Genomic DNA, 18227 nt, shown 5'->3' with positions numbered 1-18227 from the left:
CTGACTGAGCCACCCAGGTGCCCCCAATTTTTTTTATTTCAATGGAATTTTGAAATATAGAAAAGCTTCTTTGTCATCTTTATCATTAACTTTGAACTGTAACTTGTCTCTGATGTAACACAGCTGCTATGATAAACATTTGACTTAGAGCCATATATATATATATATATATATATATGAAATACTAGTTGTAAGAGTAAATACTGCCCATATTCACAATTCTTAACACTTCTAAAAGCTAACCATTTCTATAGCACACTCTCTTTTCACAAAACACCTCTCACAAGGAAACCACAAGAGGACTTCTTTGCCAGAAGCCCAGCAACACTCTGTGACTCAGGTTCACAGTCAGTAATGGAGGGAGATTCCCAGGAGTTACCCTTGTCCTTGGGGGTCTAAATTAAAGGGAAGCCCCAGATCCACTCTGCTTTATCTCCAAATTCCTCATGTCCCAGTGTCTTTGGCGTAATCCTAACTGGAATTTGCTCACACCTTCAGTTTAACAGGAAAAAAAAAAATCCAAATAGTACGCATCAGACTTATTCATTCCCTCTGGAAAACAGCTGTGTTTAGCAGCAACATTCAAGATCATCATCCCCTTTACACAATGGGAAATGAAATTAAGAGTGAAGTGTGACCCAAAATTTAAAAACAAACAAAACCCCCAGAATAGAAGAGCCAGGCTTTGAATCCTAAGTATATTCCTAAGGGCAATGAGACTCTTCCCTTATCCCCCACTGGGAAGCCAAACACATAAATATATGCTTATAAATGTATTTATATAAATATAAGCAGTCAGGGGCACCTGGGTGGCTCAGATGGTTAAGCGTTTGCCTTCGGCTCAAGTCATGATCCCAGGGTCCTGGGATCAAGCCCTGCATCGGGCTCCCTGCTTAGCGAGGAGTCTACTTCTCCCTCTCTCTCTGCTGCTCCCCCTTCCCCCTCCTCGAGCTCTCTCACTCTCTCAAATAAATGGATAAAATCTTAATATATATATATGTATATATATATGTAGTTAGGATTAATTAATAATCTCAACCCCCTCACCCTAAATTTTCCCTAATAAATTTAGCCTTTGACTGTTCTTTAACCCATGACCCATCTCCCTTTAGACTGCAAATCAACTGAGGCCACTGTAAAGATCCTTGGAGTAAGAAGGCTCAAAAAACACAAAGGGAAAGCCAAGAGCAGGAATGCTATAAACATTTTATTTTTTTAAGAAAGTAGCTTCAGAAAAAGAGGAAAATAATCTAGATCATTTATTTATATATATATATACTTTTTAATAAAAACCTTTACATAATCTTCATGCATAAAGACCCAGAGGTGGCCATGTTATCCACGACAGCCCTAATACCAGCTGTCGCAGGCCTTTACTGGGGACTCCCCAAGCTGAGAGCAGTGTAGCAAAGGCCCTCCTCCTGCCCGTAAAGCCCAGCAACTTGCCTGCCTCAGTAATGGTTCTATGTTCTGGGACTGGAGATAGTGGGTGGGAAATGCTTTGGGCTAGAATAGGAAGGACAGGGAGGGCTACCCAACCTGCCACGTTTTATCCAAACTCTTCAGGCAAACCCAGACAGGAAGCCTGGCAAGATGACCGAAAACCAGGGACCAAACTGAATTCTGGAGCTTCCCAGGGACATGGAGTCTGTGACCAAGAGTTCCTGCACATAGTAGGAAAGGTTTGATGTTCATGGAACATTCAAGGCGGGAACAAACAAGCCTTGAAGATTCATCCCTCCATGGCAGGCACTCACTTCTACCCTATATAAGTCAGAAATGACTATGTTCTGCTTCCTAACTCAGTCCAACCCTCTTTTGACTCTACAACAGTGTTAACTCATCAACCTACTTAAGAGACAAACTCTCCTTCCTTCTGTGGAGAGTTTATCTGTTAAGGAAGGACGGTTCTTGATCTGTCCTAGTATAAAAGGGCTGAGGTAGGAGTAGGGTAGCAGGTCGGCACAGAGGGTCACAAGATTCAGAACACCCGAGAGGGGGAAAGCATTCCCTGGTTCTCTGGGGGGAATTCTGCGAAAGGTTATTTTATTGACCATTTTTTAGAAAGGGCGAGGGGAAAGAATGGTCTTAAAGATGATAAAAAAGAGACTTGGCTCCTTTTTTGGGTTCTAAAGCCCTTATACTTTGTTCAGTATTAAGAAAAGCCCTGAACAAATGGAGGATGCTGCTTGGGGCAGCAGGAAACGAAGATGGGTTCCAGAGCCAACCAAGAGAACGGCAAACAGTGCCAACCAACTCAATGCAGGGGATCTCTGTGTGGTGAGTGTGAATGAGCATGTGAGTGTGGTGGGCTTCACTGACTCCCAACAGTCAATTCTCGCAGGTAGGACTGTGTGAGGCCGCGCAGTTCCTCCAAGGCATAGTCCTCAGGCATGGGGAGCTGGCCAACGTGGGGAGCCAAGAGGCCCAAAGGGACTCGCTGAGGGTCTGGTGTTGAGTCGGAGGTTGTTTCAGGGGCACGCTGAAGGCTCCATACCACCCGCAGCAGGTTGGCTGCACGTTTGGCCATGTCTGGAGAGAAAAAAATGAAGTGGGCATCAAGGATGAGGGGTGGTAAGGGTGGGCATCGGGGCAGAGGTATAATAATCATAAAGACAGGAAGCAAGCAGGCAGGAAGCAGGGAGAGGCTGGAGGCTTACCTGACTGGGCCAGGAGATCCTTGGCATTGTAACACTGCATCTGCTGTATGCGGCTGCACAGTGAGATCACTTTGGTGTGTAATTGCTCTAGCTCATAAACTGAGCAATCCACCTACAAAGGAGCAGAGAAACCAATTAGGTCAAGGAGAGCTCCCATCACCCCAATTCCATCCACAGAATGACTATGCAAAACTCTGAAACAACAGGAAAAAACCCAGGAGGCTGGCCCGGCAGTGTCATGTCACCACTATCCAGCCTAATCACTGAGGACAAAACACAACCTCAGCAGTAATCCACAAGAGGCAAGTAACACAGTATACAAAGCCTTGAACTGGGCAAGCTTTCAGATCAGCATTAATGAAACATGTAACTAGCAAGCTTTAACATGGCGCCAAAAATCTAGATAAATCTGGGCTTAGAGAGATTGTAGGACTTCTTAAGAGTAGAGAGTAAGTAAGAAGTGGAGCCCAAACTAGCATTTAATTTAGGTATCCTAACTTCAAATTCACAACCCTTTCTAAAACACTTGCAGGGCCCTATTCTCACTGTATGCCCTCTCCTATGTGTTGCTATCCACTCCTGTGGCTCCAAGTTTTAGTATTATTTTAAATCAATTTATTTGAGAGAGAGAGAGAAAGAGAGCGAGCGCATGTGCAACCAGAGAGAGGGAAAGGAAGAGGGAAAGGCAGAGAACCCCAAGTAGACTCCGTGCTGCGTGTGGAACCCAACTCGAGGCTTGATCCCATGACCCCAAGATCACAACCTGAGCTGAAACCAAGAGTCGGATGCTTAATCTACTGAGCCCCTCAGGTGCCCCACCTATGGCTCCAATGATCAATATGCTGATGATTCCTCAATCATTAGCCTACTATTTCAATCTTTCATTCCCCTTTCCAGGGCAAGTGCCCTAGGCTCAGGATACCATTACTTCTTACTTGAAATATCTTAAGAGCTTGACCACTATCTTCAGTGTTGTCCCCATTACATCCTTTTCCCTACCATATGGTAGCCACAGTGATGTTTCTAAAAAGTCTGTATTTTTTTTTTAAGTCTATTTTTTTAAGTAATCTCTACCCCCACCATGAGGCTTGAACTCACAACCCCAAGGATCAAGAGTCACATGCTCTTCTGAGTCAGCCAGGAACCCTGTATTTTCATTCTTTACTTACATTCTGAATATTTTCAGCAGCATCTTATTCCTGTTTGTCTCACATATGACTCTTGGTTGGCCCCCCCTCCCAAACTCTTACATTAAACCACCCTACTTGCTAAGTGTCCTATCATCTCCTCCTCCTCTAAATGCTTACCCAACCCTTCCACGAAGCATCTCTCTCATTGAATCGACTTTTGGGGGGCTTTGCAGAATCTACCATTTAATGCCTCTGCAAGTATTTTTTTCTTTAAAGATTTAGTTATTTATTTATTTGAAGGCTGGCGGGGGATGCACAAGCAGGGGAAGCAGGAGAGGGAGAAGCAGGCTCCCCACTGAGCAGGGAGCCTGATCATGACCTGAGCCAAAGGCAGATGCTTAACTGACTGGGCCACCAAGGCGCCCCAGCCTCTGCAAGTATTCTTTTATCCACAAGAATCAAGTCTTTAACTGGACTTTTAAAGGTGGTAAATACGATGAAGTCTTTGCTCTCAAGAAACTCATAAAAAATAAAGAAACTATCAGAGATAAACCTTGAAGAATCACAAGCTATGCAGATCATTCAAGCAGGGTGATATGGCAGAAAAACTGGATGGTACTTCAGATTGGGAGATCAGAAAAGGTTTCCCTGAGGAAGGTCATATCTTTGTGGAGACCTGAACAACAAGGAGAGGGTCAAGCTTTCTAGGCAAAGAGAACAGCTAAAACTACAAGATGCAAATGCAAAGAAAGTTTAGGTGGGTAAAATGCAGAGTTTAAAGAGGAGGAGAGAAGAAGATAAAACTGGAGAAGTTTTATACACTAGAGGATCGCAACTGGAGGTCCTCAGTCTGTGACCTTGGACTGAGAAAAATAGCATTTATTTTTACTAACTTTTTACTAAACATTAGCGTTTAATTATTAATGTAGATGTCAAGCAATAACTGAGACTTTGTCATCAACAGACATCATGGCTATTTTCATATTACATTACAGTTGTTAGTGATTTTTAAATATAGTACTTCAAAATTAAGAGTAGTTAGGAGATCCACTGCAAGGCTTGTTAAATTTAAGATGTTAAATAAACCACTTAATTACCTTAAGTTCTTAATATTTTGATAACTATATTTTAACATATTGGTTTCCTTTGTAATCCCATGAATTTAAATTTTATGCATTAAAACACATCAGACAGCCATCCATGAGCTTCACCAGACTGTTACGGAGGTCCATAGCAAACAAAGGTTAAGAATTGGGGCGCCTGGGTGGCTCAGTTGCTTAAGCGACTGCCTTCAGCTCAGGTCATGATCCTGGAGTCCCGGGATCGAGTCCCACATCGGGCTTCCTGCTCAGCAGGGAGTCTGCTTCTCCCTCTGACCCTCTGACCCTCTTCCCTCTCGTGCTCTCTATCTCTCATTCTCTCTCTCAAATAAATAAATAAAATCTTTAAAAAAAAAAAGGTAAGAATTATTGATGCAGAGCTTTGTAAGACTTGCTAAGGAGCACTTTGTTCTAAGTGAAATGAGAATCCACTGGAAGGTTTTAGACGAGAGTGAGATGGTATGTCTTGTGCATTAGAAAAATAACCCTGGTTGCTGCATGGTGTCTACTATAGCAGTCCAGGTGAGAGACTCTGTGGCTTTACTACACCTACACGCTCCCCTTTCCACTCCAAACCACCTTATTAAAAGTTCCCTGGAGAGTTGCCTGGGTGGCTTAGTCGGCTGAGTGGCTGACTCCCGATTTCAGTTTAGGTCATGGTCTCAGGGTTTTGGGACTGAGCCCCATGTCAGCATGGACTCTGCTGGAGATTCTCTCCCCCTCTGCACCTCCCCCACTCATTCACGCTTTAAATAAATAAATAAATAAATGAACAGACAAAATGAATGACTAAATATCTTACAAAAACAAAAACCAAGTCCCCTGGAAGCACTATGATCGCTCTAATCTCTAGACTTATACTCATGCTATTCCCTCTGTTGAAGCGTTCTTTCCCACCCATCCTCCTTTTTCATCCTTAGGAGCCTAGGTGCCACTTCTGGAAAGTCTTATCGACTCCCTCAGACTGGGTTAGGTACTCAGTTTATGTGCTGCTACAAAACACTCTTTGCTTAATCCCTACACTTAACATTCTATAATAACTGCTGGCTTACCCATATATATATCTTCCTCACCAAAACTGTTACTTTGGTAAGGGCAAAACATATACTACTGCTTACCTTTATATCACCCAAATCCACCAGTGCTTGGGACATAGTAAGTTCTCAAAAACTAGGTTGTATAAATGTATTAATGTTCAACTAGAAAAGAGTTTTCTTCAGTGATAATAGAGGTGATGCTCTTAATTTTTAAAAGTGTAGCAAATAATATTAATTTATCCTAAAAGTGTAACAAATAATAAATTATGCATATTATATGCCGGGCACTGTGTGAGGAGGGATTTTGATAAGGATAACAGATATTACTAAGCACTTTATATAGTCTGCTAAAACACTTTAAGTATATTTTAATTGTTATGACAACTGTCAGATATCTACGATAATCTGTGCTCCACCTCCCCCCCCCACTTTTCAGAGGAGACAGAGAGAGGCTACTTTATTTGCTTAAGGTCACATAGCTAGTGAGGGAGGGAACCATGAATTGAACCTGACCGTTTGGCTACAGAACTTGATTCTTACCCTCTATACTCTATTGCCTTTAATTTTAAAGAAGATCTCCCCAAAAGGAGCTGATGATAACCTAAAGACAGGTGGGTAAGTAATATAATAAAGTCAGTAAACAAATGTACCAAGTGCTTTGACAGTAAAAAAGAAAGTGCGATTAACATTTCTTAGGGGAAAAGGAGAACAAAGTAGAGTTTACAGCAATGTAGATCTTAAAGGATGAGTGTGTGTGCTAAAGAGTGAAATAAAACAAGCTTTGCTGGAAACACCACTGAGTAATTTAGTGTGATGAGAGCAGAGCAGGTTGGCAACTGGAAGATGGGGTAACACTGTTAGAAGGCAGGAGTGACAGGTAAAAACCTCTATGTGGGCTTGAATTCTATGTTTGAGAGTCTGGTCTTTGTGCTATAAGCAATTGAGGCCTATCTTATGACTACTGAGACTGACCCCAATACATTTTGATGAAGATTAAAAAAAAAAAAACTGTAACATCAAAAAACTAATGATGTAATGTATGGTGATTAACATAACAATAAAAAATTATTAAAAAAATAAATGGATATAAATCTGGAAAAAAAAACTGTAATACTTGTAATGTTAAAACGTGCCAAATGATGTGTGAAACAATTATGACCTTCACCAAATCTCTGACCTTACTATATCTCTCTCATCCCTGAGCCTTTCACTCAAAGGAGGGCTGGACAAGGGGAGGAGATTATAAGTTGACAAACCTCGTCTACTGTACATACTACTTGGTAATAAGCACAAAACAGAAGTTTTTTAAGTTTTGATATAGCTGTCATAGTGACTACAGCAAATTAGCCTCATCAAAATGTCCCTCCTGCACTGACAGTTCTCTGCCAATGAGTTTTTCAAGTGGTTGCTCAGACCTTTTGAGGTCTCTGTGGCTTTAAGGGCCAGGGAAAAGGAAAACCTAGTAGTAGTTTAAGGAATCCAGGTACCTGCTGTATCTGGTGAAGCATCTCAATGATCCGAATATAGTCCAAGTAAACAAGCCCAGATGTTTCCCAGTCCTGGATTAGGCTGCTGCGGTCTGGAGGTGCCAGGTCTTCCAAGAACCCCTTCAGGTAGTCATAGTTCTCATTAATGATGGCATCTGAAGAAACAAAACATTAAACACTCTGTCTACACAACTATATGGTTCTCAAAAGTACAGAGATAACATGGCAGAAATCTAAAACAGGAAGGAAAGGGAAATAATGTTGGGTCAGACTAGAGAATTACAAGTAGGTATCTTTTTTTTTTTTTTTTAAGATTTTATTTATTTATTTGACAGAGAGAAACAGCAAGAGCAGGAACATAAGCAGGGGAGTGGGAGAGGGAGAAGCAGGCCCCCCGCCGAGCAGGGAGCCCGATGTGGGACTCGATCCCAGGACCCTGGAATCATGACCCGAGCCGAAGGCAGACGCTTAACGACTGAGCCACCCAGGCGCCAAGTAGGTATCTTGAAATTCTCTGAAGAAAATTTGAAAAATGTCTTCCCCAGAGATTTCTGGTGGTGTTTTTTTGTTTTCTTTTTTAAAAATTTGAGACATAATTGACCTATAATATTAATTTCAGGTACACAAAATGATTCAATACTTGTTTATATTGCAAAATGATCACAATGTCTAGTTAGTATCTGTTACCATACAGAGTTACAGAATTCTTTTTCTTGTGATGAGAACTTTTAAGATTTACTCTATTAGCAACTTTGTTTTTTCAAAGATTTTATTTTTAAGCAATCTCTACATCCAACGTGGGGCTTGAACTCACAACCTGAGAACAAGAGTTGCATGCTTTAGTATGGTTAATGTATATTTGTATACACACACACATGTACACATGTATATATGTGTAATGTATATTTCACCTTCATGACTTATTTAAGTATTTCATAACTGGAAGCTTGTACCTTTTGACTCCCTTCACTCATTTTGCCAACCACCAATCTGTTCTCTGTATCTATAAGCCATTTTCTTTTTTAAAGATTCCACATACAAGTGAGATCATACAGTATTTGTTTTTCTCTGACTTATTTCACTTAGCGTAATGCCTTGAGGTCCATCCATATTGTTGCAAATGGTAAGATTTCATTCTTTTTTATGGCTGAGTAATATTCCATTGTATATGTATACAATGCATATACACACACACGCACACACACATTTCCCTTATCCATTCATGCACTGATTTCATTTCCCTATCTTGGCTATTGTAAATAATGTTGCAATGAACATGGGGCTGCATATTTCTTTTCTTTTTTCTTTTTTTTTTTTTAAAGATTTTATTTATTTATTTGAGAGAGACAGAAAGAGAGCATGAGAGGGAAGAGGGTCAGAGGGAGAAGCAGACTCCCTGCCGAGCAGGGAGCCTGATGCGGGACTCGATCCCAGGACTCCAGGATCATGACCTGAGCCGAAGGCAGTCGCTTAACAACTGAGCCACCCAGGCGCCCTGCATATTTCTTTTCGAGTTGTGTTTTTGTTTTCTTTGGATGATTATGGAATAATTTGGATAATTATGGAATGGGTACATCATATGGTAATTCTACTTTTAATTTTTTGAGGAACCTCCATATTGTTTTCCAAAGTAGCCACACCAATTTACATGCCCACCAACGGTGCACAAAGGTTCCCTTTTCTCCACATCCTCACCAAACTTGTTATTTCTTATCTTTATGACAATAGCCAATTCTAACAGGGATGAGGTGGTATCTCATTATAGCTTTGATTTGAATTTCTGATTAGTGATGTAGAGCATCATTTCGTTGTAAGTGCTGGCCATCTGTATATGTTTTCTTGAGAAAAACGTCCACTCAGATCCTCTGCCTATTTTATTTTTTTTAAAAGATTTTATTTATTTATTTATTTTAAAGATTTTATTTATTTATTTGAGAGAGAGAATGAGATAGAGAGAGAGCATGAGGGGGGGAGGGTCCAAGGGAGAAGCACCCTGCCGAGCAGGGAGCCTGATGCAGGACTCGATCCCGGGACTCTGGGATCATGACCCGAGCCGAAGGCAGCCGCTTAACCAACTGAGCCACCCAGGCACCCCAAGATTTTATTTATTTGACAGAGAGAGACACAGTGAGAGAGGGAACACAAGCAGGGGGAGGGGGAGAGGGAGAAGCAGGCTTCCTGCTGAGCAGGCAGCCCGATGCGGGGCTCGATCCCAGGACACTGGGATCATGACCTGAGCTGAAGGCAGATGCTTAACGACTGAGCCACCCAGGCGCGCCCTCTGCCTGATTTTTTAAAGATTTTTTTTGTTATTTTTATGAGTTCTTTAAATATTTTGGAGGTTAACCCTTTATCAGATAAATGATTTACACTTTCTCCCATTCCTGGGTTGCCTTTTCATTTTGATGGTTTCCTTTGGAGCTATGCAGAAACTTCTTTTAGTTTGATGTAGTCCCATTTATTTCTCCTTTTGTTGCCTTGGATTTTGGTGTCCCATCCAAAAAAAAAAAATCATCACCAAGATGGGTGTCAAGGAACTTACTGCCTATGCCTATGTTTTCTTCTAATTTTATGCTTTCAGGTCTTAACAGTTTAAGTCTTTTTTTTAGATTTTATTTATTTATTTGACAGAAAGAGCACAAGCAAGGGGAGCGGCAGGCAGAAGGAGAGGGAGAAGCAGGCTCCCCACTGAACAGGGAGCCTGATGCCGGGCTTGATCTCAGGACCCTGGGATCAGGACCTAAGCCAAAGGCAGACGCTTAACCGACTGAGCCACCCAGGTGCCCCGGAGTTTAAGTCTTTACCCATTTTTTTTTAAGATTTTATTTATTTGACAAGAGAGAGATACAGCGAGAGAGGGAACACAAGCAGGGGGAGTGGAAGAGGGAGAAGCAGGCTTCCCGCGGAGCAGGGAGTCCAATGCGGGGCTTGATCCCAGGACCCTGGGATCATGACCTGAGCTGAAGGCAGACACTTAATGACTGAGCTACTCAGATGCCCCAAGCCTTTACCCATTTTGAGTTAATTTTTGTACATGGAATTAGATAGTGGTCCGGCTTAATTCTTTTGCATGTGGCTGTCCAGTCATCCCAACACCATTTATTGAAAAAACTGTATATTCTTGGTTCCTCTGTCATAAATTAATTGACGACATATGCGGGTTTATTTCAGGTCTCTCTATTCTATTCCAATGATCTATGTGTCTGTTTTCAGGCCTATACCATACTGTTTTAATTTAGTATGCTTTGTAACTGAGTTTGAAATCAGAGAATGTGATGTCTCCAGTTTTGTTCTTTCTCAACATCACTTTGGCTATTGGAGGTCTTTTGTGGTTCCACACAAATTTTAGAGTTATTTGTTCTATCTCTGTGAAAAATGCCATTGGAATTTTGACAGGAATTACAGTCAATCTGTAGACTGTTTTAGGTAGTAAGGACATTTTAACAATGTTAATTCTTCCAAATCACAAGCATGGGTATCTTTCCATTTCTTTGTGTCTTTATTTGATCAATGTCATAGTTTTCAAGATACAGGTCTTTGACCTCCTTGGTTAAATTTATTCCTAAGTACTTTTATTCTTTTTGGTGCAACTGAAAATGGGATTGTTTTCCTTTTAAAGATTTTATTTATTTATTTGTGAGAGCGAATAAGTGCACAAGTAGGGGGAGTGGCAGGCAGAGGGAGAAGCAGGCTCCCCGCTAAGCAAGGAGCCTGATGTAGGACTCGATCCCAGCCTGAGCTAAAGGCAGATGCTTAACTGACTGAGACACCCAAGTGTCCCTGGGATTGTTTTCTTAATTCCTCTTTCTGATACTTCATTATTAGTGTATAGGAATGCAACAGAAGCGGTGACAGTGGGAACCCTTCCTTGCCTTCTTCCTGATCTTAGAGGAAAAGCTGAAAGCTTTTCACCATTGAGCATGTTAGCTATGGGCTTGTCATATATGGTCTTTATTACTGAGGTATGTTCCTTCTATACCAACTAGTTTTTATTACAAATGGATGCTGAATTTACCAAATGCTCTTTCTGCATCTATTAAGATGATATGATTTTTATCCTTCATTCTGTTAATGTGGTGTGTCACACGGATTGATTTGTAAATGTTAAACCATCCCTGTTATACATCACATTTGATCATGGTGTATAATCCTTTTAATGTATTGCTGAATTTGGTTTGCTAATAATTTGCTGAGAATTTTTGCATCTATCCCTGGTGAACCATCAGCTTCACCAGGGATACTGGTCTGTACTTTCCTTTTCTTATGGTATCCTTGTCTGGTTTTGATATCAGGGTAATGCTGGCCTTATAAAATAAGTTTGGAAATGTTCTCCCCTGTTCTATTTTTTGGAAGAGTTTGAGAAGGATTGGTATTAATTCTTTGAATGTTTGGTAGAATTCATTAGTGAAGCCATCTGGTCCTGGACTTTTACTTGTAGGGCGTTTTTTGATTACTGATTCAATCTGCTTTACTACTAATTGGTCGGTACAGATTTTCTATTTCTTCCTGATTCAGTCTTGGAAGGCTATGTTTCTAGGAATTTATCCAGTTCTTCTAGGTTGTCCAATTTGTTGGTATATAACTGTTCATAGTAGTCTCTAATGATCCTTTGTATTTCTGTGGTATCAGTTTTAATGTCTCCTCTTGCATTCTGGTAAATAAAATTCCCTAAACATACAAGGAGTTCAACATAATTCATGTATATCAATCATAACCTTGGCAAATGGTAAAGTAACAGCCTGTCAACCCCTGCCCCTCTAGCCCCTCATCCTGGCTAAGTTTCTTCTGCACAGAGAACTTTTGCAAAGTGTAATCTGATTCAAGACTGCAAAGTCCTAGAACATCATCTCTGGCCTGACTAATCATGGGGTTCTGGGATTAGAAGAATTTGGGGTGATTCCAGGAGACACAGGCCCTAGTCTGAAGCACTCACCAGAAGCTAAGTGCTTGATGATGAATTTGTGGCAGCGGTTCCAGTGTCCAGCTTTAAATAAATAGAGGGCCTCCAAGTGCTTGTCAGATTCCATGTGTGCTCGAACCGCTTTGGCCTCATTAATCCACTCAGCAGGCACACAAAGCTTCTGGGTCAGGAAAGCCTCCTTAGCCCAAGATTCCGGGGTCTCTAATAGTTGGCAGTGCCGGGTAAGCAGCTCTCGAACCGCCTTCTCACGCATGCTGTAGGAAGGAAGACAATGCTGAATACATCCTATCCTCATTGATGGAGAAGGCTGCCTCAGCCAGGGCAGAGTGACCCCTGAGACAGTCTCTCAAACTGTAGGTCTTAACAATGAGTGAACCACTTCAAACTTCACTTAAAAAAAAAAAAAAAAAAAAAAAACCATATCAGCATTTATTTTTTAAATAAAATAGAAGTATCTAAGCACATGATATTTTCATGATCAAAAAACAGTGAAAACTAATACTCTAGGGAAGACTGTCCAATGCTAAGAAACGGCTTTCCCTCTCTTTTCTTTATTTTCTTCCTAGTAACAGGAGATCAAGGACTCGATAGGAGAACCCTATGCTCCCCACAGAGTAGTTCTTTGTAGTTCATCTCCAACCTTCTCCCTTCCTCTTCTCCCATATGGTCAGTACAAGTAAATGAATTAGTTTTTAAAGGTAAGGTCTCTTCCAGGTCCTTGTTTGCTTTTTTCCCTTCAAAACCATCAACTTTCCTAATTCATTTTCTCTCTGCCTCTAGATTTAGGCTACCCTCACTGTTTTTGGTCTCAAGGCCCCTTAAGGAGAGTCCTTTCCTATCTGGGCCAAAGGACCAGCCATTTATTTATTTTTCTTTTAAAAGATGCTATTTATTTCAGAGAGCGAGAGAGAGAGAGTGGGGGTGGGATAGGGGGTGGGCAGAGGGAGAGGGAGAATCTCAAGCAGCACAGAGCCCAATGCAGGGTTTGACCCCACTACTCTGAGATCATCATCTGAGCCGAAATCAAGAGTCAGACGCTCAACAGACTCAGCCACCCAGGTGCCACAAAGGACCAGATTTATTTGAGGGAGAGCAAGAGAACACAGCAGGGAGACTGGTAGAGGGAGAGGGAGCAGCAGGCTCCCTGCTGAGCAGGCTCGATCCCACGACCCTGGGATCATGACCTGAGCTGAAGGCAGACGCTTAACCGACTGAGCCACCCAAGCGCTCCCCAAAGGACCAGATTTAAATATCAAATCAAAACTAGTTTCCTCGTCTTAGAATCTTTTCTGAACACCTTTTCAAGGACCTTTTCAAGGCTTTCCATGGACCCCCAATCTCAACTGCTTCGTTTCTAAAATTCTTTATCAGGTGGCATCTGGCTGGGTCAGTCAGAAGAGCAGGGTCCTAAGTTTGAGCCCCATGTTGAGTGTAGAGATGACATACATACATACATAAATAAAAAAACAAAATAAATTGAAAATTTCATTTAAAAAAATCCTTTATCAGGATATAGGATTTGCTTCCCTAGAGCCTACTCTTAAACCATCAGTTATCTTATTAGCCAGGCTTTTACCATGTGAAATGCCCCATGAATTTGTTTAAATAAACTCAAAGTAAAGTATGAAGTCATTTTGCTTCCTGGTAAGGGAGAAGAGGAGAAATTCCTTAAAGGGAAGGCTGTACTAGATGCTTTATACTTTTACTCCCTTTAAAAAAAAATTTTTTTTTCTAAAGATTTCATTGATTTTAAGAGAAAGAGAGAAAGAGAGAGCTGTGAGAGGGGCAAAGCGGGAGGGAAGAGGTAGAGAATCTCAAGCAGACTGTGCTGAGCACAGAGACCCACATGGGGCTCGATCTCACGATCCTGAGATCATGACCTGAGCTGAAACCAAGAGTCGGATGCTTAACTTTCTGAGCCACCCAGAAGCCCCTTAAAACAAAAATTTTTTATTAAGTAATCTCTGCCCAATGTGGGGCTCAAACTCACGACCCCAAGATCAAGAGTCACATACTCCACCAACTGAGCCAGCCAGGCACTCCTACTTTTCCTCCTGTAATCCCACAACCACCTTTGACTAGGTAGGCATTAATATTATGATTTTACAGATAAAAAGAAAGTATCTTTAACCAAAAATCAAAGTGAGTAAGCTTTACTCCAGGTCAAAGTGAGTACATGATGAATCTAGAATTAAGGGAGGTCTGACTACAAAACTCAACTCCTTTCCATACTATGTAACATGACAGAGAGTGCAGCATAATGATTAAGAGCACAGACTCTGGGTGTCTTGAGTTGGAAGACTCTGCCATTTACTAGCCATGTGACCTTGAGCAAAAATTACTTAATCTCTCTGTGCCTCAGGGTGCGCATCTATAAAACAGAGATTATAAGAGCACTTATAGGTTCATTATGAGCATTGAGTCGATCAATTACAATTGAGTTGTAAAGTATTTACAACGGAGTATAAATATATGTAAAAGTACTATACAACAAAGTACTATACAAATGTTTTTGTTATTAGTGTAATGCCATTCTACTACCATTAACAAAAAAGGAAGTCTCCAACTTTATCTCATTCACACGATGGAGAAAAGCCCCTTTAGGATAGAGAACGAAAACATCAGGCATCTAAGGAAGGATATACTGGTAAATATGATATTATCAAACTTGAGGGGTAGGTGTGGGTGGATGGCAAGGGAAAGCCAGAGAGGGAGAAAGCCAGCAGACAGAAAAAGCAGGGGCTCTCCTTGCCAACTCATTACATCACTCCACAGATCCACTGAGGCAGCTCAGCAAACATTGTTTCTGCATAATTCCTAACCATGCAACATTGAAGTGAATCTGTGTCTAAGTTAATGGGGTAGCCCCATGTGGACATATCCTTCCCCTTCCTGTTAATTATTTCCTGTTCCTGTCTAGGGTTTTCCCTGATTACTGCAGAGATCACTTCTCACTTCTCAGACTACTGAGAGGTCTTATAATAAATGGCATAATCTGGCACTTAAGGCAGTCTCATTTCCAACTTGTTCACATGAATAAAGAGATAGCTGCGGGTTGAACTGTCCTAAGGTTTATCACAAGGCTGGACCCAAAATACATTCTAGATGCTTACTTACTCAATTAAACCCTAGAAGACTGATGTCATTGGCACTGCCCTGTAGCACTAAATGTATAGTGGATTCACAGCTTCTTACTCACCTTGAGTTGTCAATGTGCAGGAGGACAAAGATGGCCCACTCCCACAGCCCCTCACTTTCCAGTTGGCCAGCATAACTGGTCTGTAGCACACCCGCACACTGTTCTGAGAGATGGGTATAGTTAAGAGCCCGCAGCACCTCCCACAAGTGCCAGCTTAGGCGGTAGTCCAAAGGATCAGCTGTTATGCTTCGAGGCTCCAGCAGCTGGTTGAGATCATAATGTCTGCAAAGGAAAACGTGCTGAGAGTTACCATATCAAGGCAGCAGACCACCTGCACTGGACAGGTCAACCGTTCTGGCTATGGTTTAGAAGATAATAAAGGCAGGCACCCGAGAAAAGAAGCACTATAGACCACATGGTCTCCCTCTGAGACTGTGCTCTATCAGTCTACTTCTAGGTTCAGCCAGATTACAGATACTACTAAAAATGAAGGCACCTCCTCTTCTGTGGTTGTGTGATCTGATAGGTTTGCTGGTATTTGTTTGGCTTAGATATTTACCATCCTGGTGTACATGGAGTCTTCACAACTCTTAGTCTTCATTCCTTCACTTAACCATTTATTTATTTTTAAAATTTTATTTGTTTGAAAGAGAGTGTATGAGAGCGCATGAGTGAGGGGGAGGGAGCAGACCTTTTGCTGAGTGCGGCCTTGATCCCAGGACCCTGAGATCATGACCTGAGCCGAAGTTCAGATGGTTAGCCGATTGAACTACCCAGGCACCCTGATACTATTCTTTTTTTTTTTTTTTAAAGATTTTATTTATTTATTTGAGAGAGAGAATGAGATAGAGAGAGAGCATGAGAGGGGAGAGGGTCAGAGGGAGAAGCAGACTCCCCGCTGAGCAGGGAGCCCGATGTGGGACTCGATCCCGGGACTCCAGGATCATAACCTGAGCCGAAGGCAGTCGCTTAACCAACTGAGCCACCCAGGCGCCCACCCTGATACTATTCTTAACCATTAAAAACATGCAGTTATATTAGGATTTTCCAGACTGTTCTATCATATGAAGTTGTTGGAGTGCTAAGTCTCCTGTTTGTTTGAACAGATAGTCTTCACGATGGTTACTTCCTTCTATGACTTGTAATTTCTACCTCTTGATTTTGTCTACAGTGGGGATTATTCTCTATATAAGGAAATTCAGGTGCCCAGCAAACGTCTGAAAAAATTCAGACTTTTGCTCTTTCTCCTGCTGGCATCCTGAAGATTTTAATGGTCCTGGACCAGTTTATGTGTAAAGTTCTTAGCTTGCAATTCCCAATTAAACTAAGATCTCACACCTGCAAGTTTTAGGGCTTAGATCACCATCCAATAACTTTACCTTTTTACCTAAGATCCCAGACATTTTATAACTTCCTAATACTTCCCCAAGTAATGAACAGAAGTTTTCTTGACCAGTGCTGTCAAACTGAACTTTATGGGATGATGGAAATGTTCTATAACCTGCCCTGACCAATGAGAGCCAATAGCTAGCGACATGTGGCTATTAGACACTTGAAATGTGACTACTGTGAATGAGTAATGAAATTTAAAAGTTTACTTAAATTAAAATAGTCATATCTGAATAGCAGCTATTATGTTGGACAGTGCAGTTCTAGTCTATTTATTTGTATGGGTGTGGACTTTATGTAAGGATTTAGTCAGAGCAATTCTACCTTTCATGAGAACAAGGTTCACTATCTCCTTGTGGCTCTAGTTTTTCTATTACTGGCACTTTGAGATATTCCTTTTTCTTTTTTTTGACATTAAAAAAACCCGATACACAGTAAACAGAACATATTTAGAATGTACAATTTTCATTAATTTTTAACAAATGTACACACCTATGAAATTACCACGAGGGTCAAGATAACAAACATACTCATCACCCCCAAAAGTTTCCTTATGACTCTTTGTATTCCCCCTCTTCCTGCCCCTCCTTATACCCACTCTTCCCAGGCAACCAATGACCTGTTTTCTGGGATTAATCAGTTTGCATTTTCCAGAATTTTAGGTAAATTAGAATCATACAATATGTATGTTTCTGGGTACTTTTTTGTCTCACCTCTTTCAAAACCAAGTAAAATTATCTTGGGATTCACTCTGCTATTGTGTGTATCAACAGTTCATTCCCTTTTATTGCTGAGTAGCATTCCATTACATAGATATACCACAATTTGTTTTATCTATTCACCTGTTGATAGAAATTTGGCTTGTTTCCAGTTTTGGACCATTACAAACAGAGCTGTTACAAACATTTGTGTAGAGATATATATTTTCATTCTTTCGGGTAAATACCTAGGAGTGGCATGACTGGATCATATGCAGGCAGGTGTATGTCTAACTTTCTAATCTGCCAAACTGTTTACCAAAGTGCCAATACCATTTTACATTTTTCACCAGCGGTGTATGAGAATTCAAGTTGCTTCCACATCTATCACAATACTTGGTACAGGGTTGTTGTTTTTTTTTAAAGTAGGTTCCATGCTGGGAGACTCTTGCACTCATGACCCTAAGACCTGAGGTGAGATCAAGAATCGGAGGCTTAACTGACTGAGCCACACAGGCGCCCTAGGTCTTTTTAATTTCTAATCATTCTAATAGGTCGACAGTGGTACCACATGATGGTTTTAATTTGCATTTCCCTGTTGTCTATTGATGCTGAACACTTTTTCATGTGCTTGACATCTAGGTCTTCTTTGGTAAAGCAAATGTT

At 41.1% G+C, this 18227-nt stretch overlaps 1 protein-coding gene across 7 annotated transcripts in view; it reads right to left on the bottom strand.

Moving 5' to 3' along the window:
- Positions 1–1187: 1187 nt before the first annotated feature.
- NUP98 (nucleoporin 98 and 96 precursor) overlaps positions 1188–18227 on the bottom strand; it is a 121003-nt gene continuing 103963 nt past the window's right edge. For all 7 annotated transcript variants that reach the window (XM_025894238.2, XM_073879633.1, XM_025894237.2 and 4 more), the window contains 5 exons: positions 15535–15756; positions 12348–12589; positions 7415–7569; positions 2661–2772; positions 1188–2532 (listed from right to left, as the gene is read on the bottom strand). In XM_025894238.2, the coding sequence (XP_025750023.1) occupies positions 2315–2532; positions 2661–2772; positions 7415–7569; positions 12348–12589; positions 15535–15756 (949 nt within the window). In that variant the 3' untranslated portion in view covers positions 1188–2314. The remainder of the gene's footprint in view (positions 2533–2660; positions 2773–7414; positions 7570–12347; positions 12590–15534; positions 15757–18227) is intronic.

Source organism: Callorhinus ursinus, unplaced genomic scaffold (assembly GCF_003265705.2).
Source record: "Callorhinus ursinus isolate GAN/ISIS: 27379988/994484 unplaced genomic scaffold, GSC_fseal_2.0 scaffold35, whole genome shotgun sequence".
NCBI lineage: Eukaryota > Metazoa > Chordata > Mammalia > Carnivora > Otariidae > Callorhinus > Callorhinus ursinus.
The sequence above is the reverse complement of the archived record's forward strand: the minus strand, read 5'-3'. Positions and strand labels throughout refer to the sequence as shown.